The sequence below is a fragment of the Protomyctophum parallelum genome (assembly GCF_964188405.1).
Source record: "Protomyctophum parallelum genome assembly, chromosome: 15".
Lineage (NCBI taxonomy): Eukaryota > Metazoa > Chordata > Actinopteri > Myctophiformes > Myctophidae > Protomyctophum > Protomyctophum parallelum.
Window position 1 is genome coordinate 20,476,294 of NC_139710.1, and position 22,630 is coordinate 20,498,923.

The 22,630-nt window shown below is 46.5% G+C and overlaps 1 protein-coding gene across 2 annotated transcripts in view; it reads right to left on the minus strand.

The window, feature by feature from the left end:
* Positions 1–21,656, minus strand: part of kremen1 (kringle containing transmembrane protein 1) — an 86,919-nt gene extending 65,263 nt beyond the window's left edge. For both annotated transcript variants that reach the window (XM_083784116.1, XM_083784115.1), the window contains exon 1: positions 21,346–21,656. In XM_083784116.1, coding sequence (XP_083640242.1) covers positions 21,346–21,427 — 82 coding nt within the window. In that variant the 5' untranslated portion in view covers positions 21,428–21,656. The remainder of the gene's footprint in view (positions 1–21,345) is intronic.
* Between the last annotated feature and the right edge of the window lie 974 nt (positions 21,657–22,630).

Genomic DNA, 22,630 nt, shown 5'->3' on the forward strand with positions numbered 1-22,630 from the left:
TTTTAAGTTAAATGACAAAAGGGTAGACCTAATAAGCTTAGGCCTTCGGTCTATACCTTTCTTTTCCAGAATAAGAAATAAAACCGGAGAAGAATGTTTTTGTATGGAGAAAAAAACAACTAATAAACTAAACTAAACTAAACTAAAGTGCTCCCACTGCAGCCGCTTGGCGAGACGGGTGTTGCTCAAGAGGAACCACTGGTAATATCTCAGATAGGTTACAGTATGTCAGATGATATAGCGAAAAACTGTCCCTTTCTTTAGGAATCAAGGGGCAATTAGTAAATGCTTATTGCCGGCACTGTTGTTTTGAAATGTCTGGCACCGTTGTATTAGCTTTGTTCACATTATGATCTAATGAACAAACAAAATGTAATGCACAGATACACAACTTTTCCTATCCTTGTGTCATGTGTTCACTGTTTAGCCTAGATTCTAGAATATACAGTACAAGATTCACGAAAAACTAAGTACAAGTTTGCAACATCAACACACAATAATATACACACAGGTGCGCGCGCGCGCGCACACACACACACACACACACACACACACACACACACACACACACACACACACACACACACACACACACACACACACACACACACACACACACACACACACACACACACACACACACACACACACACACACACACACACACACACACACACACACACACACACACACAGAGAGAGAGGGTTCACACCGTTCTTTCAACTTCCCGAAAGAACCACACTTCATCTGAGCATAAAATCAGAAGCCCAGGGCCCAGAGGCGCTCTCGGTGTGATGACTGAGCCAAAGTTGCTTTTAATTAAAGCCGTTTAGGAGTTGCTGTTGATCCAGAGCCCGTCAGCCAGCCTTTGTCTGGCTGACAGTGACAGAGAGCTCACCTGACTGGCGGTGCAGCAGACCTCAGACCTGCTGCTGATACTACGACTACCTACAACACAACTACAACTACTACTGCTGCTGCTGCTGCTGCTTCAGCGGTGCTGGGCTATCCTGTAATTATGAGGGCACTTTATGTTTTGTAAAAATGGCTCCTCTCCCTCGGCGGCACAGACAACAGCCAGCGGATTTGTAAATCCACCTTGAGACCTGCTGACTGAAGTGGAACATGGCTTCACAGAAGACAGCCATTTAGCTTCTCGCCACAATTGTGCCGTGATGCACCTATGGGGAGTCTGTTGTGTCTGTGTGTGTGTGTGTGTGTGTGTGTGTGTGTGTGTGTGTGTGTGTGTGTGTGTGTGTGTGTGTGTGTGTGTGTGTGAAATAAGGGCCCTGTCCTTCGGATGCCGACTCTGTGGGAGGAGTGGAGTGATGGGCTGAACTTTGCTGTGCGCAGCGCTCAACGCACTGCATAAAAAAGAGCTATCCAAAGTGACTTTGTAAATGTTATGTCTCCTCACCTCTGAGGTACTTTCAGTCTGGAGTTTTTAAAGTGTGGAGTGGAGTGGAGTGGAGTGGAGTGGAGTGGCGGTGCTTGTCTGCACACGGGCTGCTTTGGAAGGAACTGCTGTTGGCAATCATCTCCGCCTGCTGTGGCCAAAAGCTCGCCTTCCAGGACGAGATGGTAAATATGGCAGCGTTTTGCGGCCCGCCGGAGGGGGGTTGATGTGGTCTTAAGGCACCATTTGCTTGCGGTGGGAATGGGAAGCAGTGGATCCGCAGGGACTCTGAGATAAGTGAGGCCATCATAAAGATGAATGGAGCATTTAAAAGCCCTGTGGACGGCCACACATCCGTCAACAACAAAAAAAAGAGCAGGCCCGCTATGGGTTAAGTGGCGCGGGGCCGTGTGTTCCACTCCCCGTCCGTGATGAGGTGCCCATGGTGCACTGATTGGGCTATCGTCACCTCAGAGCACCCTACACGAACGCACACGAACGCACGCGCGCACACACGCACACGCACGCGCGCACACACACACACACCCCGCCCTTTCCCTGTCACCAAGCGACCGTGGCGCTCTCGTCACATGGGCCAGGCCTTTCTTGTGGTCTCATCACAGGCTGTGATGGGAAACAGAACTACCACCGCATGAAAGGCAGAGCGAGAGAGGGGGAAAAAGAAAAAACCTCCTCCTATAAAATATATGCAGATCTACAAATAGAAAAAGTCCGGGAAACAGAGGAGGAGGACGACGAGAAAGACTCGCCCTGCGCTCGCAAGAACACACCGCACAAACCCGGCAACAAGAGCAGCCTTTTTCAGAAAAAAAAGAAAAGAGGAAAAAAAAGAGCGCAGGATAATTCTGAGAGGGTTAATCACCCTGTTATTATATTTGTACGGATTTGCGGCTAATGACTTCCACATTGTGACTTCAAATGCACTTGATGCTCCGAAATGGGGTGGGGGTGCGGGCGGGGTGGGGTTCGGAGGGGTAGAGTTTGTTGGGGGGGGGGGGGGGGGGGGGAGTTATGGTACCATGGTCATGTGATCTCCAGAACACAAACAAACAAGCATGCAAACAAGCAAACAGGCGTTTTCGCTGAAGCGCGTTGCCAGGGCACGCTACAGCACTTATTTGTTGTGTTTGCTATGAGGGTTGAAAGGCAAGCGATAATTACAGATGACTGTTTCCTTGCAGAGGGCTGACATAAAGAGCTTCCTTCCATCTTTATTATATGCTTGGCGCTTCAGGGGAACAGGCGAACGAGCTTGACTGCAGGGGCAATATTTCCATCACAGCAGCCTCGCAGTGTGAGTCCATTATAGTGAACAAGTGCTGGCTACATGATACGCATACATACAACCGCTGGAAATGTGCTGTGTGTTATGTACACCGCCGTCAATACAAACTCTATCAGCCATGCGTACATAGCTTACTTTTTCCCACACATTCTGTGAAAATAGGCAAACATTTGGCGAAAATAGCAGGTCTGCCGTGATGTACAGAGCTTGTAGATCGACTATTTTTGGCGAAGACATTTGGTGTGGACAGAGAGGGAAAAATAGACCTCTGTGCACTGTGTGCAGTACCTGGTTTATGAAGTACTGCACATAGGGTTTAGGGGTCCAACTCCAGACTACTAAAGGTGAGCCCCCCCCCCCCCCCCCCCCCCCCCCCCCACACACACACACACACTCACAAACATGCTTACATTTAAAGCTATAGGATGCCTTCCGAAACAAAACACAAAGACGACGACATTTCACGTCAGCGTCACATTATTAGTACAAAGAAATGCCACAGACCTCAAATCAAACCTCCAATATCATGCAGTCTATACCACAGCGCCCTGGTAGCCATTACTGTTGTGGTGCTCATTAATGTCAGGGTAAGCAAGAACAGGGGCGGGCCAAATCAGGCCAGCTGTGGTGGGTTACAGAGTTCCACACTGGAGGGGGGGGGGGGGGGGGGGGGGGGGGCTGGGGCTGAAGGAGGGGGCTGCCTCTCCTTCTACTCGCCAGCAGCCATTGGTGGAAGAAGTACTGAGAGTTCTTTATTTTTTTTACTTAAGTAATACAATACCACCACAATATGAAAATACTCAAGTAAAAGGCCTATGTTCGAATGAAAACATTCTTAACAGTGCCAAAGTAAAAGTGTAGTGAGCTCGTATAGACTATTTTTATAGCCATAAAAAAAATGTATAGTGTAAAATTGGACTTAATTGGTTAATGTATGTTTTGCGTTAATAATCTGCAAAGTAACTAGTAAATAAAGTTGTCAAATAATGGCAATGGAGTGAAAATATATTTGGCAGTAGTAGTAGTAGTGGAGTAGAAGTGTCAAGAAATAGAAACACTCAAGTAGATGTGTAAATGAAATGTACAGTACTCTACCTAAACAAATTACTTACGTACAATGCTTGCGTAAATGTATTTTCCAACACTGTCAGGCTGTGCCAGCAGCCATTTCCATTTCAAAATCGCAGCCTTCAGAGATACCCACACTGTTCCGCATATCAATTTTTGCATCCCATCAGATGGGAACAGATTTCTAGGCAGATCTACAGACATTTCTTTAATTGATTGGAATTGAATCCGACACAATATGGTTCAAACCATTGCTAATCGGTGGTCTAGGACTCGGGGAGGAATCGGACCCAAATATCTGGCATTGGTCGCGCTCTACAGCTTACTCATTTCCCTCGATGCTTTTGTTGCAGCGCTGCGGCCTCGGAAAGCTGGGCAATAAACCCAGGCCTCATTGAGTCCCCAAAATAGCCTCACTACTACTACTACCATCCTTCCTAAGTACTAATTCTCCCTCCATGCAGATCCCCTCCTCCATTCTTTCACCGCAGCAGCCACAGGTCCACGGGGCTGGTTGCCAAAGCGGCCGGCTAGCACCTAGTATAAAACATGGCCCTGCATCTCTTTCTGGTGTGGCCCCTATTATTGTAGCCCTGTAATGGAAAGAGCCTAATGTAAGCCCACTGCCAGAGCCAGCGGTGGGCTGAAGGCTCTGCCAAGAAGAGACCAACAAAAAAAATTGAAACCTTCTGTTTGAAGTTTCACATCACAAATGAAAAAGGGGTCGAAATAAAAAAGTTTTTTAGCCTCAAGCAGCTCCTTGGCCCTCAATTAAAGTGTTACGTTTTGATTGATGTTGGACGATCTATCAGCAAACATATCAAAGGGGATAAAATGTCTTACCTTTAGTAATTCCCACATGGGGATGGAGGGATATTTGACAGAACACAGTGGAGATGGACTGGGTGTCGTTTTGGCTTCCAAGAGGCGAAGATGGAAGTTTTTTTTTTCTTTCTTTTTTTGGGCAGATTCAGATTTTGACAAATGCGATGAAGACACCGACAATGTAGCTTGCAAACAAGCTGCTGATAGAATGTCCATATACAACCAACCCACCATGAAGTCAAAGCACGTGTCGTGTTCAATTACTTCCCCCTGGCACTGATCCGTACAATTTCCTCTAATCAATGTAGCCATATCATATGTGCTCAAAAAAGAAGGAAAAAAAAAACGTGGATGCCTGTGCGCGGGCTCCCTTCATACACTAAGTAGACAGGGTTAGGATGCCTGGGCGCGGGCTCTCTTCACACACTAAGTAGACAGGGTTAGGATGCCTGGGCGCGGGCTCTCTTCACACACTAAGTAGACAGGGTTAGGAGGGTTAAACAAACAGAAGGCGAAACCTGCTCCACACTCAGCACATGCTGGTGAAGTGAAGTGGCTCCAGAGCAGCTCTGGCACCACAGTAAACAAGCCCTCATGCACCCAGCAGAGCACAGGCCAGGCCAGCAGGGCGCCAAGCTGGAAGAATCATTTTTATTTTTTTAACTCAAGTTAAAGTAGCAATAGCCTAAAAATACTCGAATACTGCAAGTAAAAGGCCCATGTCAAAAATTCTAACTTGAGTAAAAGAACAAAAAGTCTCAAAATGTAGTCACAGTGTGCTAAAGTAAAACTACATAACCCTTTCAAGAATTTGTAGAACGTTTTGAAAAATGCAGTGTACATGAGTAGTAAATGGTTGCTCTTATCTCCATACTTTAACTATAGTCACACAAAAGCATCAAGAGTACTACAGTAAGTAGCAGTATCTGCTACTTTTACCGTTTTTGAATTGTGAATCCTGAAAAGTAACAGTTTTGGAGATAAGTGGTGTCCACCCGACGGAGACGAAAATGTACTGTACTGTGTAAAATGTTACTTTCCATCGCTGACAGGGCGGGACCGGCAGAGACGCTGCTGCCTGCAGTGTTGCACGTGTTTGGTTTCCAAAAAGGTACACAATTAGCATGTTTGGGACAGCTTCATCCAAAAAGTCTAACCCAACTGCAAATTAAAGTGGTGCAGCGTAGAGCAAATGAAGCCATTTGGAATGATATGATAGACGGGAGGGAAGAGAGAAAACAGCTGGAGAGAAAAGGAGAGAGAGAGAGAGAGACAGAGAGAGAGTCCATCAGTCTCTATGCTAGTGTATATTATGAAAAGCTTTCCCCACAATTCGGATGCAAAGGGTTTAAGTGGTTTAACGATCCCTCAGATTGGGCCCGCCTCTCCCCTTCAGCTCTAATTTTCTCCATCTTGCTCAGCGCAGCGCCATTGAAGTATAACACTTGGTTTACTTTAACACTTCCCATTGTTATGGATGGTGCCGGCACAAAGCCCTGGCTCCATAAAATTAACAGCAAACACAACAGATAGCGCCTACAAACACCGCGGGCTAGGCCTGGGCATATACACAGAAAAAGGAGCTCTGCGGTGCAGCTGCGTGCTGGGCCCCTATACTAGGAAACAAACAAACTGTGGCTTGCTTGTGTGTGCGTGTGCGTCTGTGCGCCGCGTGCGTGAGTTCTGGAGGGAGAGAACATGTCTCCATATGGGCTCTCCGTGGCATTCGGGGCTTTGATAAGCAGAAGGAGGATCTATGGCTTGCGATGCAAAACATGATGGTTGACTGTTGCTAATGGCTGTTCTTGCGCTGCATGGGGGCGTTCTCAGCCCCGCTCTGCTCCCATGTCCTCGTCCAAATGGATGGTAAGATGATCTCCCTGTCAGCCAGCTCACGTCAGATCTCCCCAGATAAACACATGCAGTGACACAACATGCATTAATCTCAACGTCTACCCACATCATTCTGTCTCTCTCTCACCCTCTCTCTCCCTCCTTCCCTCTCTGTCCTTCCTGATATCCCTTGATGGGACTTACAGTAGGAAAGAAAGGGAGCTATTTTCATCAGCGGAGGAGCCACAGTGTTTTAGGATGTAACCAATGTGGAGATGGAAAAGACATACCCACACGAATGCCCCCATGCAGGCGCATGCGCGCAACACACAACATCACTGGCACCACACACACACACACACACACACATGTATTAATCACATTTAGCTGTTGGGCAGTGAAAACAGCAAGCCCTACAAGCTCACACCGCGTCGCAGTCGTGGACCGGTCGAGAGCTTGTAGATCGGCTATTTTCATTGTATGGCGGTGTCAGGCTTAAGTGGTTAAACGTGTGACATGCTGTGTAGAGAGGCCTGGTATGTCTCTGCAAACAACTGGGCTCCCCATGCCAAGCCGCTCAGCGGCCTTTCATGTCTCCCCAACCATAACAAACTGATCCCTCATCCACTCATACAGTATACGCGCCGATGGACGCCAGACTCCCGTGCAGCAACCAGCGCTGGAGGAGAAGTACTCTCTCTGATTATTATTTATTTAACTTAAGTAAAAAGTAGCACCACCACACACACCAATAAAAACAATACTTGCAACTATATGTTGCAAGTAAAAGTCCTGCATTCAAAAAGTGCCAAGTTAATGGCGTCAAAATACAGTATCAATGTAAAAGCACAAACAATGTTTGATGTCGCTGCCAACGATAACAAACGGATCCCTCATCCACGCCGATGGACACCAGACACCCGTCCCGGACAACTCCCACACATAAGCCCTCGTGTGGTAAAAGTCGCCTCTATACTTGGCAAGCTCTTTTTTTCCCGCTTCGCCAAATATCTTTGGACTTTCCAAAAATAGGCGTTCTAGTCAGCTTAGATTGAAGTGTTATCCCCGATTCTTAACACAGGTGAGGTGAGTTACAGAACAAGAGAGAGAAGTGAAGGGGGGGGGGGTTGTTGCTAAACACACCTGTTTTCGATCGTCCTGTTTGTGCTCAGGTTAGCTGGCATGTGGAGAATGTTAATTATATGTGGTTTGGTTAGAGCTAAGGCACTGTCAGTGCCGTTTCAGGGGCATGTGTGTGCAGCCATTAGACCCCCCCCCCCTCATCCACATCTCTCTCTCTCTCTCTCTCTCTCTCTCTCTCTGAGGCCTTTTGCGTGATTACAGGGCGCAGGAAAGATGAGGTCTGACTAGGATAAATAAAGGGCTTGGGGTTGAAATGAAGGGACCTCCCTTGCTGGTGAATAAAATTAAAATACAATGCTACCATTAAAACAAAATGACATGCTGGGACTTTTTCCCCCCTGTTTATTCATTATGGAGACGGACTCACACCACACATGGAAAAGTGGGGTTCTCAAAGTGGGGACAGGGTTAGGGGACAACCAGGGGTCGAAATGACCCTAAAGCCAGATTGATACTTTAGTCGCGTGACAGTGTCTCACGCCAAGAATGGCCGACCTACAAGCTCATAAAGCACCCTGGATGTGAGCTTGCAGGCGGCGCTGTTCTCGGGCCGTTCGTGGCGAGACACACCATCGTGCATAAATTAGGCTTAAAGGAGAATTCCATGCTAGAAGGCTTTCTTACCTTTATTTGTAGTTGTTACGTCCCCACCAAAGAGGTCCAGGTGTTATTTTGTGCAAAAGTGCATTATTGGCTATTTCCCCTAATATAAGCCCTCAATGGGGGTTGGGATTTTGTGCTAATTCGCTTATTTTTGAGCGATGGAAATAAGCGAATTAGCACAACACCCCAATGCCCATTCAATTAAATTCAATTCAATTCATTGAGGGCTTAGTAGGGGAAATAGCCAATAATGCGCTTTTGCACAAAATAACACCTGGACCTCTTTGGTGGGGACCTAACAACTACAAATAAAGGTAAGAAAGCCTTCTAGCATGGAATTCTCCTTTAACGGACCTGTAAGTGTAAAATGGAAACTAATGGACCTTTATGGGCTCAATTTGTTCCATTTTGTACACTCTCAGAGTAAATAAACGGTGAGGATTTTACAGTGTACATTGGGGTCCCAGAGATTGAAAAATGGGGATCCGTGGCATAATGCAGTGGTTCTCAAAGAGGGGTCCGGGGACCCCCAGGGGTTCTTGAAGGAGTTCCTCAGCAAAATGTGTTCAAAATCAGTTTAACCACTTTAATCTTAGATACTGTATATCGGCTATTTGAAAATAGCAGAGCTACAAGCTCATAATGCGTTGCATCGCAACCATCTGCCATTTTCAAGGAATCTTGAAAGGAATATATATATATATATATATATATATTTGTTTTCTTGAAGAAAGAAAATCAATTCGGGGGTCCTTGAAATGAAAATGTTTGAGAACCACGGGATAGTGCTGTACATTAAAGTCTAGTATAGTTCAATCAAGGCAGCCCCAGAACTGTTACTCCATTCCCCAGTGTTGTTCAGCAGAGCCATGTGCGGAGCACACAAACATGCATCCATCTGTGTCCAATGAATCCCCAGCACGCCTGTTTCGGCGAGAGAGAGTGGCGAGCACATCAGAGAAAGAAAAGTAAAGGCCCCGTCGTGTTTGTTTTGTCTATCTTTGTAAAGTGCACATGGTGGCATTGGCCCCGTCCTGCCTGTATTCCTCTGTCTGTTTCCTTTTCTCTACACTTTTAACCCATTCAGGCCTGACCTCGAAATTTAAAAAAAAATCTTCTAAATCCTCCAGTTTTCTGAAATAAACATCTTCACGATTTTTCAAAAATAGCAGACCTACAAGCTCGTAGCGCGCCACTCGGTGGCGCGCTATGAGCTTGTAGATCTGCTATTTTTCAATAGCTAAATTATAACACCAAAATGGGTTCCCACTTCTCGCCCAAAATGGGTTAATCCGGGTTCCCCCCCCCCCCCCCCCCCCCGCAGAAGAAAAGCTGCGAATGGAATTTGGGAGGGTTACGCGGCAGTCAAGGGCACTGTTGTACCTTCATCGCACACTCCTCTACCGCTGTATGAACCTGAGAGTTCATTTGGCTCTGTGCAGAATGATGTCCGCAGTGATCCGTACGGGTCTGCTTTTACACCCTCAACGAACACCCGAAGTCTGTTCTCCTTTTCCTTTTTTGTCATTTAGGGGCATTAAATGACTTCATCACACTTGTGTCGCACAAAAATGGCCGATCTACAAGCTGTGAGCTGCTATAGATCTGCAATTTATTTGAATCCTGAAAAATAATAGTCATAATGAAGTTTCCATCCGACAGAGACGACATGTTGTCCTCAGGGAGATAAGACAACACAAAATAACTCTCCATTGTGATTTCAACTAATATAAATAAATAGGCAAAAGGGAAAATATGTTTTATTTTGTGCACCTGAAATAGAGGTTTACGCTCATTCGCTCAATGACCCTCAAAACAGAGCTTCAAATCTCATCCTCTGTGGATTTAAAGAATCAGAAATAATGACCCGTATGGGTCCGCTTTTACACTCTTAGGCCCGACTGCAGTCGTCTTAAAAAATGTTCAGGTCAAGGACCACTTAGTTGAGAGAGAGAGACGAGGCGTTGTGAGCTTGTAGATTTGCTGGCTAATGTTCCCCTCAGAATAGGGAATAGGGATTCAAGTGGTTACTGAAAAATGAAGTTCCTATCACACAAAGATGGGAGATAAGGGCCCCCTGTAGAAATGTGTCCTCACAGACCCCTAGGGGTCCCGGACCCTGTGCTGAAGACCCCTGCACTACAGTGCAAGTTTCCTTTTTTAATCAAAATGCAAGGATTTGTGAATGAAACAAACAAAAAGTATGCATTCATCTCAACTTCCCGACTTCAGGATTTTTATGTTCGAACTAAGTGTCCCCCTTTTTTTTATCTCGCCTGACTGACCCAGTCAAAGAGCGAACAGCGCATGCAATACTGCTGTATCGGATCACAAAAGGCTGTCAGATAAACCGCAACAAAACATGCTCCCGAGGACACAATAACAGCAGCACAAAAGGCTGCTAACAGAGTGAACCAAAGCGTTGGGCATTCAACCTCCTTTTAAACCGGCCAAGTCTCCAGTTCCTGATCTCGACTGTGAAAGCGATCCGTTTTCACTGTGGTTTGTGTGGCTGTGGGAAGAGGCATGCAGTACTGGGAACCAGATGGCTCTGGTAGGAGACAGGGGGGGCATCCCACTGCTGCAGTCCCTGAGAAGGGGGATCCATTTCGGAGGATCCATTGAGGGCCGGCGGCAGATCCCGTTTCATGGCACCGGCTGAGTGTGACCGCCCTCGGTTGACGTTGGTCGCGGGCTGGTGCCACGTAGGCTATACTGCAGGCCCGGCCCGTTTGTTTTCACCTCAGGGAGCTGCATTCACCTCACACACACACAGGACAGACAACTAAATCAGGGTCTCTCGGCGACTTGGGTTTCATCCCCCTTTGGGTTCCACCTCTTTCAAAGCTTCACTTTGCAACGGGATATCACTGGCTCCACGGCTCCAAGTACAATGACTGTTTGTGACAACACTGAACCAAGATGTTCCTGTGTGCTTCTAAAGTAGAGGCCATTATATAACTGAATTGCTTAAGTCGAGTTAACTCAAGAGTTCGATTCAGCGGAGAAACATCTCCATTTCAGTTAATGGACATTTATTTCCATGTTCTTTCAATAGACCACAATGAGAAAAAGAATGCAACATCCCATCCCTGTTCTGTGTGCTTTCTCTCTCTTCATTGTCCGTCTCCCTGTCATGGCTTCTTAGCTCTGCCCACTAACTGGCCTCGCAGCTCGCTCCTTTGTTTGCTGTCCACTTAGCTGCATCTGCTCCCTTTCCTTGTCCTAATGTTTGTTCTGTCCACTTAACCATGTCCACTTGCTCGGCCTTGTCAACATAGCTCTTGTCTGTGGGCGTTTCCTGCAACAAAAAAAGGGGGGGGGGGAGGCGACAATTTGCCTTTTCGGCCACAAACTTCTGCAGCTGGACCTGCACCAGAGGCCCCCGGGCTCTGCAGCCAAATTACTCTCTTTTTATTTAAAGTGGTTGCCATTCCTCTGCCGCGCCGGAGCACTAGACCTCAGTGGCCCCGGCCCAAACACAACTAGCAGTATAAAAGGAACCAGAGTTCACTGGACAGGTCATGTCTCACACAGTAGCAATTCAATATCCTCCCCGCTATGTTCCTGGTTACGCTTCTCAAAACTCAGAGCTGCATGTGACACCGCAAAAATACATGTTTGCTTTGAAACTCTGGTCAGTGGTCGGTCACTGGAGATTTTTTTTTTAGCGAAACACCCCACCAATCTTTGGCGTGATGTTTGGAATATGTTACATGTTTGAATCAAAGGAAGAATAACAGCCTCGTTCACCTCAATCGTACAATGTCGAGTCTTTATTAATAGTGTGCAAAAAGAGAAACAACGAGAGAGAACTTCATGGTTTGGGGTTGAACCAAACACAACAAAGCAAAAGTCTCTTCTCCTGCTGTACGTATGCTGTACGTATGTTCTCATCAGGAAGATAAAAGCAAAGGCCTCCGCAGCTCCAATGAGCAGCACAGTCTTATTACGAAAGTGCCCAAAGCCAGTAAATCTAGAATTTAAACTCATATAAATCCATAAACTGTCAATAAAGAAAATCATATATTGTTTTTATTCTGTTTACCCTCCAGGGCCTGTGAATATAGCGCAGATTCCCCGTTTCGATAATGAAAACAATTGTTTATGTTGGGAGTTAATAGAATTCATAGAGGAACATGGGTCACAATGGGATTTCATTACGGTTTGATTTGGCCCCTCTTGCCCCGGAGTGTGTTTCCGCTGATGGGCTCCGACTGCTGGACCCGGCAGGCCTGAGAATGTCACCCGGCAACGCCCGGAGTGGCGCTCCTCATGCATAAGCAAAATAAATGTCAGGGAGGTATACATAAGCAGGCTGGTGAACATGCATAATGGCAGTCAAATGACTGGACGAGTGTAGAAACGCTGGAAGAGTCCAGAAAGAAAGCTGGAGAAAGAATACTCACTGGAGGAGGATCAACAGGGAAGAGGGCATTAACCACTTAAATCCTACATAGTACATACTTCATTGTACATCCAATGGCAAAAGTAGTCGATCTATACTGTAAGTTTATAATGTGTAGCAACGTGACACCTTGTGAGCTTGTAGATTGACTATTTCCATTGAACGTTTGCCTATTTTTGTCAAAATGTTCTCCCTATTGTGACATGCCCAGTATAGGGATGCTAGGGTTCATGTGTTGAGAAAGATCTTAGGAAAAGAAAATTTGCTCCAAGCTCCGGAAACCGACAGAGCTGATCTGAAGTGTCAGCACTGTGTCTGACGTTTGAGTGACGAAACAAACCACTACTTTAGCCCCGGTGATGGAACAACAGCAGCCAAGTGCACTCTCCCCCGCCTAAACGCTGTTCATCTCCTTCGCCCTTTGACAGTTGGGCTGCGTGGCCTCCTCTGGATCGGACGCGGTGGCCTGGGATTGGCGGAGCGGGCGGCTACTTGACAACTTAATTTCATGTTGTCCTGCGGGGGCCGCCTCGACAGTTCAGGGAGCGAGCTGACGCAGTCAACCTGACACCACTTTGTTTGGAGAGGCCTATTTTTCCATGCTTTACATGACTGACATTTGTCATGCCCTGCCACCTCTGAAGTAGGGGGGCCGACTTGCTTGTGCTGCTGCCACCAGCACAAACACTGAAGTGGTGGGCCGGGCCGAGCCGCTTTGCATGCCAACCGGCCGGGCAGGTGGTGATTTGCACAAGGTGAGAGATTTTTTTTAAAGAATTGATGGGAACAAAGGAAGAAGAAAAAACGAGAGCACACAGAGAGAGAGAGAGAGAGAGAGAGAGATGCTTTGATCAAACACGTATGAGCCTTTGAACTCTTCAGAGCAACATGACAGTTGGAGGAACAATCACAGTGGTATGGTAATGACCGTGATTGTGTTCATAATAGCTGGGTCTGCTTGTCCATCTCACCGGCGGTCGGTGGTTTCCTGGCCAGTCCAACCCACTGGCATGGACTGGAGACCGGCGGCCGCAGCGTGACCTTCACGGGGCACCACCCAGAGGTCAAGAGGAAGTGACTGGCCAGCTGCTCGACACAGAGCCACATGCCGTGCACAGTAACAGTCTTTTTTCTGTTGCAGATAGCGAGCCAACTTCAACTCACTTTCAGCCAAGTAAACAAGAGTATTCTTCTAAATGCTGGCGTCTCTTTACAAGTCGGGGCATGCTGAGTGTAGGGAGTGTAGAGATATTTAAAAAAGGAAAAGCTATCAAGCTTTCTCCTCCTGGCATCTCTGGCATTCCCTCACTCAGACTCCAATTCTTCATCTCCCCTGTCTCTTTGTCTCTTCACACCCTAACCATGGATGTATACTTAGTCGTACGATGGTGTCCCATACCTAAAATAGCAGATCTACAAGCACACAGCGCTCGTAGATGTATAATGTAATGAATGCTTAAATTGCCACCGTACATGTTCATAAAGCAAGCTCGTTACTGCGGTCTAGGTTACACTCGGCAAGGACAACAGATAAAATAATGTATTTATGTTGTCTAGCTATAGAACATCCCGTCACAACAAGAAAGCAATCAAATGAAGAAGCTATGAGGTGCAATCTCTGAGTAAAATGAACACAGAGGATATGACTGTGTGTGCACAGGACTGGTTATGCATGGACAGCATAGATAGAGACGAGGAAAGGCCTGACTGACTGGCTACGTATTTACTGTTTAGCACTAGGAAGGCAGCCGGACTGACTGGGGATGTAACAAAGACCAGACTGTAGTGAAACGAGATGCACAAAAGAAGCACAAAGGATCATACATACATGATATCCACACACACGCACAGACGCACGCACACACACACGCACGCACACACACACAGTCAAGTCCAGCAACTGTGCAGCCTAACCACAACACACGCACGCACGTATGCACGCACATATGCACGTATGCACGCGCGCACGCACACACACACACACACACACACACACACACACACACACACACACACACACACACACACACACACACACACACATCCTAGCCGCGTGGTTTGTCTGAACAGTGTCTGCTGCACAGAAGCCTGTCAAGAGGAGGAGGAGGAGAGGTTTTCCATCTCCCAGCCGGAAGAATGAGGGGTACCGCAGGGCCCACATCTGAGACCACCTACAGACCACCCTCCCTCCCTGCACCAAGGGGATTGGGGTCGTCGTCGGTGGTTCTCACTGTACGTTTGACCTCCTGAGGGAGAAGCCACGGCCTCTCCTCTCCTCCCAACTCCATCCCTGTCGCCGCCATCATGCTCACGTTGCCACAGATGGCACAGGATGCTCTGTTATTATCTTCTAACACAGGGATCGCGCCTTGTCCCTCTCTGTGTCTCCCTCTCTCTCTGTGTGCGTCTCTCACACACACACACACACACACACACACACACACACACACACACACACACACACACACACACACACACACACACACACACACACACACACACACACACACACACACACACACACACACACACACACACACACACACACACACACACACACACACACACACAAAGATCTCTCTGTCCTGGGGGTTGTGGAGGTTGATGGAGGCTAGACTACAGTTACACGAAGAGAGCCGGGGGAGATTATGTTGAGGCCAATACAGGAGCGGGTGTGTGTGTGTGTGTGTGTGTGTGTGTGTGTGTGTGTGTGTGTGTCACTGTGTGCACGTGCGTGCGTGAGAGGGATGAGGCCACACAGTAAAATCCTCAGTTGTTAGTTTATCCATTTGTGTCTCAAAGAATGCACAAATGTCACCAGAACGGCCCCTTACGGGTGGTGGTGGGGGTGGAGAGGGTCAGTGGGGGAGGATGTGAGACCTGTGGGGTCAGACATTCGACGTGGCCCCTGTAAAACCCGGAGCAGGAACACAGGGGGTTTATGGACTCTCCAGATGGCCTCGGTTAAGACCTCACATCTGAACCTTACACACATGTGGGCACGCACGCACGCACGCACGCACGCATGCACACACGCACACACACACACACGTTTAATGATAGGCCACGGTATAGGGAAAGCTTTCACCTGGTTTGCTCTCTCTCTCTCTCTCTCTCTCTTGCGTCTTGGATTGACGCAAAGAATTCCGCCTGATTTATACTTGGTTGCGCGTGAAAATAGCTGATCTACAAGCTCACAAGGTGTTGCGGTGGTGCCACCCCACAGAACTGGCCATGCCTGGTGAGGCAAGATAAGGAAGCCCTGCATTCTTTGCTTTGACCTACTAACTGATCACTGATCAGTTGACTGTGGGTATAAATTAACCTACTGATTGACCTACTGATCACTGATCAGTTGACTGTGGGTATAAATTAAAGGCATTTCAACTGCACAAGACGCGCAAGGGGAGTGGCTTGTCGCTTGCCACGCCTCTAGTCCTGTACATTGCTGAATCATCGGCTGACGTCCATACAAATAAAATAAAATAAAAGTTAGAGTAGGCTAGGGGGTAGATAAGCGCTTATCTACCCCCTACACCAACCTTTTTAATTTATTGTTTTATTGACGTCAGGCGATGATTAAATCAGGAATATAACTCACAGATTGCCGTTTACACCGTCAAGGCCCAGTAAACACAGGCTGTAAAATGTTATACTGAGCACAACATCTCCGTTGGGCGGAAACTTGTCCAAAACTGTTACTTTTCAGGATTCAGTTAAAGTTAAAATATGGAGATAGGATGTTTCTGCCCGACAGCAACGATACGCTATAATGCGTATCTCCATCGCAGCTACTGTGCAGTGGCTCAGTAGTGCTGCATGTGCTGCATTTCTGATCCAAGCCAGCGTTCTGGCAGCGGCCGATCTGTTCCCCCGCTGCAAGGCGAAGGCCAGCGCTGTCTTCTGCGGTTTGGGTGTGATGGCCCTGACGGAGCGCAGCAGGCTCGCTGCGCTGAAGCTCTGCTGGCCCGGCCGGCGGTAAAGAAGCACAAGGCGGCGGGTTGCCAGTTCCAGCAGCTTCATCTGAGCTGCGGCAAAGCTATACGAGGGGGGGAAACACTCGCTCTCACCCGGACCCGCCGGCTCCGCTCTGTTGTTCGACAACCTGCAGTGCTTCGAAGGGGCAGGTGGACTGGGAGCGGAGGACAGTGGGGATGGTAGCGGGCTCCCTAGGTAGGGAGGGAGGTAGGGAGGTAGGGAGGGAGGGAGGGACCAGGTCCACCGCCATGCGCATGCTAGACAAACCGAGTCTGGAAATAATGTCACTGCTTCATCTGCAGCGAGTTAGTTTGATGTGACGCATCGTCGCAACGCAGAGCGATCGTTTTGCACGTCATTCCAGTGCAGCCTTACAAGTTATTTCATGCATGTCTAGTTCGGCGGAGGCAAGCGTTGCTGGAGGAGAGAAGGAAAGCCTGTAATACACGTCTTGCCTCACATCACTCCAAAGTGGAATCGAACGCACCCAGATAGCAACCCCATGTTTTTCTACAACAGGCCTTATTTCTGACAGCCACGGCATTCTTTGATCCGATATTCGGAGTGAATTCCATACAGGCAAATGTCACAGCTTGCCCTCAATCGAGACTCTACTTGAGAAACTCCCTTCTATGCTATTTGTGTTCATGTTTCTCCACACGGCTAATTGGAAGAAACGCCTCTAAAGATGACCCACAGAGGACCACAACATTGCCTGTTCTATAGGGCAAAAACAGGGGATGTATCCATCTTGCCTTTGATAGCGATAGGAGATTTGGAATGGACAGGATTTCCCCTACGTGTGCATGCAGTCAGTCAGACAGACCTAGAGGCGCACACACACACACACACACACACACACACACGCGCGCACACACACCTTGCTCTCCCTGCTACTGAACATAAACACAGCCCTTTTCAAAGTGTGTAAGCTCCATGCTGGTTCCAACAATGTGCTGCTCGCTCTGCCATGTCATGACATCACAAAACAAAAAAAGGAGTCAATGTGTGTGAGCGTGACGCGACTGCAACGACTCTTGCCTGAAAAGAGGGCAAGCGTCCCGTCCCGTCGTCCCGTCCCCCCCGACCCCATCAACGACACCGTCGCAAATCCCCTGAGAGGGGAAGGACAACAGGAGAATAATTCCCTGCAGATTAACCGGCTCTGGCTTGTTCGCGGCGCCGACAACCTCCCCGAACATTACCGGCTCCTCTCGGTGCAACTCAATTACACCTCGTCGTGACAGCTCTCTGACAGGAGATGGCTTCCATTTGTGTGTGTGCTCATGTCAAGGGCCTGGCGCGGCTGCCAAGTGAGCAAACGTCAGGCCTGAATATAATAATAAGACAGAAGTAAGCATGTTGGGTGTCTAAACATGGTTCTTGTCTTCAAAAAGGCCTCAAGGTGACTTTTTACCTTGGAGCCCCCACAACCCCTTGCATGTGACAACTCTGAAACCCCCACATGTGCACGCAATTGTGTTTTTCCAGTGTTTTTTGTGTTAATGACTTAATTCCTATATATATATATATATATATATATATATACATATACTTGTACGATGAAGAGCAAAAGTAACCGATGTACAAACTCACAACTGTGTGCTTGTAGTTCGGCGGTTTTTGCCGTTTTTGAAACCTTTCCACAAAACAAGTTATGACAAAGATAATTGCTCTAATATTGTCCCTTCAGGTGAATTACGGAGGAGAGACAGATCGTCACTGCACTGTACATTACATATACATTACATTACTGTACATTACAGTACATTACATTATCGTTGCCGCTGTCAGGAAGAAACCTCTTATCTCCACATTTTTACTTTTTTGTGTTTTCTGGTAAATTAAAACATTTATTATATATATTCTGAAAGAATATATATTCAAAGATTTGTGCCTCATTTTCACGATATTTCAAAAATAGCAGACCTACAAGCTCGTAGCGCGCCACTCGGTGGCGCGCTATGAGCTTGTAGATCTGCTATTTTTCAGTAGCTAAGGTATAACATAATGCTTAGTTAAAACACCAAAAGGGGTTCCCGTCCAGCATGGGTTAACGAACGCCCTATACTTGATCATACTTGAGCTTGTAGATGTGCTACTTTTGCTATGTTTTTATTTGAATCCTGAACGGTATACCACAGTTATGGACATATGAGGTTTCCACCCGGACAGGGATGGTATTAGGCTATATGGGAGATGTGTGCAGACATACTGTATACAGTAGGCTACTGCATAAACGGTGCTTTTAGTCTTTCACCCGCCAGCGCAAGTCTTCTCCGACCCTTTAAAGCTATTTGCCTGTGTGCGTGTGTGTGTGTGTGTGAGAGAGAGAGAGAGAGAGAGAGAGGGAGAGAGAGAGAGAGAGAGAGAGAGAGAGAGAGAGAGACACTGAGTGTGTGCATGCAGCATGATAATCCCATTGCATAAGATGAAATAAGAATGCTCCATTTCTGCGCGATATGATTTGGAAAGTTGGAAACACAATCCTCATTCAAGCACATTAACCCCCGGCATCCCTATACTTCGGGTCATCATACAGAGGCCAAAAGCTTTTCCAAAACATCACAAATCTACAAGCTCAACGTCTCACAATGACGGCGGCTGATTTCACTATCAGGCTTAATTCCATATTATGGGGGGGAATATTCGCCCCCCAAAAAAGCAGATCTGTAAGCTCGCAACAACGTGTTGCAACTTGTAGACCAGAAACTTATGCGGCGGATCTGGTATACAGTAGGCCTATAGACTACGGAGCCAACTAAGGGCCGTTTTACTAAGTGAAGAGGATTGAAGTGCATGGTTAACTAGTCAAATGAACACAGGATTAAACAGGATTTCCCTGCGTCAAGGGACTGCGAGATGTGAACAAACCCACTTCAGGGAAGTGTTCCTGTCTGTGTGTATTTGATTTAGATCAGTGCTTCTCAATCTTTGTCATATGTGCTATAGGGACCCCCATAGAAGATTTGTGTGCTTAAAACAGATTTTGATACTATAAAACCGGGAAAGCATCAGTATTAGATTTTAGCGTTGGCTATTGAAAAATAGCAGATGCACAAGCTCATAGCTTGTGGATCAGCTATTAAAGCTTTTGTACAAGCTGACAGCATGTCACTTCGCGCCACATTGCGAGCTTGTACATCTGCTATTTTTGAACACTTTTGAAAAATCTTAAAAGTGGGAGAACTATAGGCAACTGCTTTAGAAGCACTGATAATAGATGACCCTTCACAACACTGCATGGCCATGATGATGTTCAGCAAGCTATCCGTATAAACCATGTAGCCGCAGTATGGCAATGAATACGTCTCATCTGAAGAAGTCACCCATGTGACTCCTACTGTATGTATGGGACAGTCAAATCAGTGCATGGGGACAGTCTGAGACACCCATCCAGAATAGAGCAAAGAGTTGCACTCATAAACAGGCTCAAGCCATTTGCTCCCACTGACTGTTTAAATTATTGTTTTAGTGTACAGTGACTATGGCACAGTTGACTTGCACTGAGGGTAAACTCTGCCTTTTTTGTCCCCCCTCATCCCCCTCCATTGAGAGGGGGGAATACCATAGCTTTAAATACTTTGTTAATACATAGGTACACATGGGAGTACTTACGCACTGGCCCAGATGGTGGGCCCTCTAATTTCAGTCCAAGGGTATAATTAAGAGACAAAAAATTAAAAAGGAAAGCATGGGGATTTGCCGTTTCAACATGAAACGCAGCACAAATTACAGCAGGAGAAGTTTTGGTTTGTGCGGTCATCATTATTAGATATTCAAATTAAAATACATTCTTCCCTTCTCTGAGGAGAAAGGCAGCTCGTTTGGAAGGAGCTCCATCTGTAGTCCTGCAGTCCGTGGCATACATATAGGCTATATACTTCAATGATTTTTATTTGTCTAAACAAACTACTGTATATGTGGAAATTATTGGCTGATTCAAGAAAAACAGCATCTAGGGAGGAGGGGGGACACATTAGATGTTGCTGTAGTACTAGGCTATTAAACACCTGGCAATACTGATACAATCCTATCTGAAAAAACAATTCCGTCGCTATTATAGTGTCGCATGTCACTTTGATGTGTCACCCAATAATAGCTCACTTATAACCAGTCGTTTGGCAGTAATAAAGAAATGCGATCCGCAGTGCCGTACGTCTTACCATCTCAGTGGATGGCAAAACACTTCACCGGTTTCAAAACAAATTCCCCCTCCGCCCTCCGGCTCCTTTATGTCAATTACAATCAAACAAAAGGCTATATATTGGCATTATTGCGTGCTGCTGCTACTGCAGGGCATTATGACAGGCCTGTCACATGCCCCATGTTCTGCACTGCCACTGCAGAGGCAAGCACATCTGTCCGGGACTCTTGGCGCACACGGGCTGTTGTTTTGGAATTGGACAGAGTGTCAGAGACTAGAGAAGTCATAATAGGCTACAAATAGTTGCCTGGTGCCTGGTTGGATTTCTCTGGGAAACACGTATAGGCTACTCCGAGAGCGCACATACGCACACAGTTCTCCTCATCACTGCATCCAGCAATATAATGTGGTTTATTTATACAACGACTAAACTATGAATGAAGTTCATGCGAATGGAATTCAGTCTTCCGTTTCGTGGGTGCCGTTTTCTGTTAGGTTTTTGGTTCAGTGCGCTGCGCGCAACTGAACTAAATCGAACAACACGCAAATGCGACCACTTTAAAATTAATAAACAAAACTTTAAAAAGCACAAAAAAGAGAGAGCATTCCCTTTTAAGAATCATCATCATCTGACTTACCGGTCTCGAAGTGTTTGTTGAAAGCTGCCGAAGATAGAAAGCCAGCGAGGAGGATGGCAGCGGTGATTGTCAAAGAATCCATCGCTAAAAAGAAGAAGAGAGAGAGACGGAAGCGGGATTGGGACACGGAGTCGGAGAGTATCGTCGCCGGTCTCAGGTGGACTGAAGTTGGGACTGATGCTCTGTCTGGTTTTGTTGGAGAAGTCGCTCCTACAAGTCCGCGTTAAAAGTCCCTGAACTTCAAGGCAGGTCCCTGCACTCCACTGACACAAGCGCAGGGAGAGAGAGATAGTAAAGAACGCAGGGATCCTATTTCGAATCATGTGACAGGAAATTCGGGGCAATAGATTCAACCTGCAGCAGCAGCGTTGTGGGCATGCAGGGAGACAGAGAGGAGGGTGGGTGGTGTGTGTGTGCGTGTGTGCGTGTGCGTTGCCAATTTAATTGGCAATGAAGCAATATGAACCTATACTGCATGTTAGTTTTCAACTTTTTAAAACTGATTCATATATATACACATACCGTAGCCTATATATATATATATATATATATATATATATATATAGGCCTAGTTTAGGATAATTTGCCCCAACATATTACATTTACCCTTATGTAATATTATGTTACCCAGTTCAAACCCATTAAAACCAGGCGTCATTTAGAGTTTTGCTTATTATCTTAAAAATAACTACCGTTTAGAAGGCATTTGTAGAATCAGCCTCAGGTCTTATGAGTTTAGAGCGCTGTATAGAATAGGTCACTGTCTACTTGGTTCCATTTGTACACTCAGAGTTAAATGAACACTGACAGTTTTTACTTCCCAGAGATTAAAAACAAAGCCAAAAAAAGAGACGTGGTGGACTGAGGCCGCTAATGCATATTCATCAAACTGGGGGTCCTTGATTATAAAAAGGTTAAACATTCACTGGTGCATACATCAATAACCCATATGTATTATTCTTGGGGTTAAAATGTTCGTGTTCTAATGTAAGCCATGACTATTTGTAACTATTTGTAATTAAGTGTAACTCATTCCACTTATATGCTTTATGTGTTGAAGAATAACTTTCATGCTGATATTGTATAGCATTGGATTTGGATTCAGTAGGTTGAATTCTGTATAAGAATGTGCTACTTTTGAGGAGATCCACAGCTACCAAAGGAAAGGTTAAACAGGCAATGTACGACTGTTCTCACAACTAAAGAAATTATTCGTTGGCCATTTGGTCTGGTATTGCAGATTTGGTTAAGGGCATGGTTTAATCATTATTGTTATTATTATCAT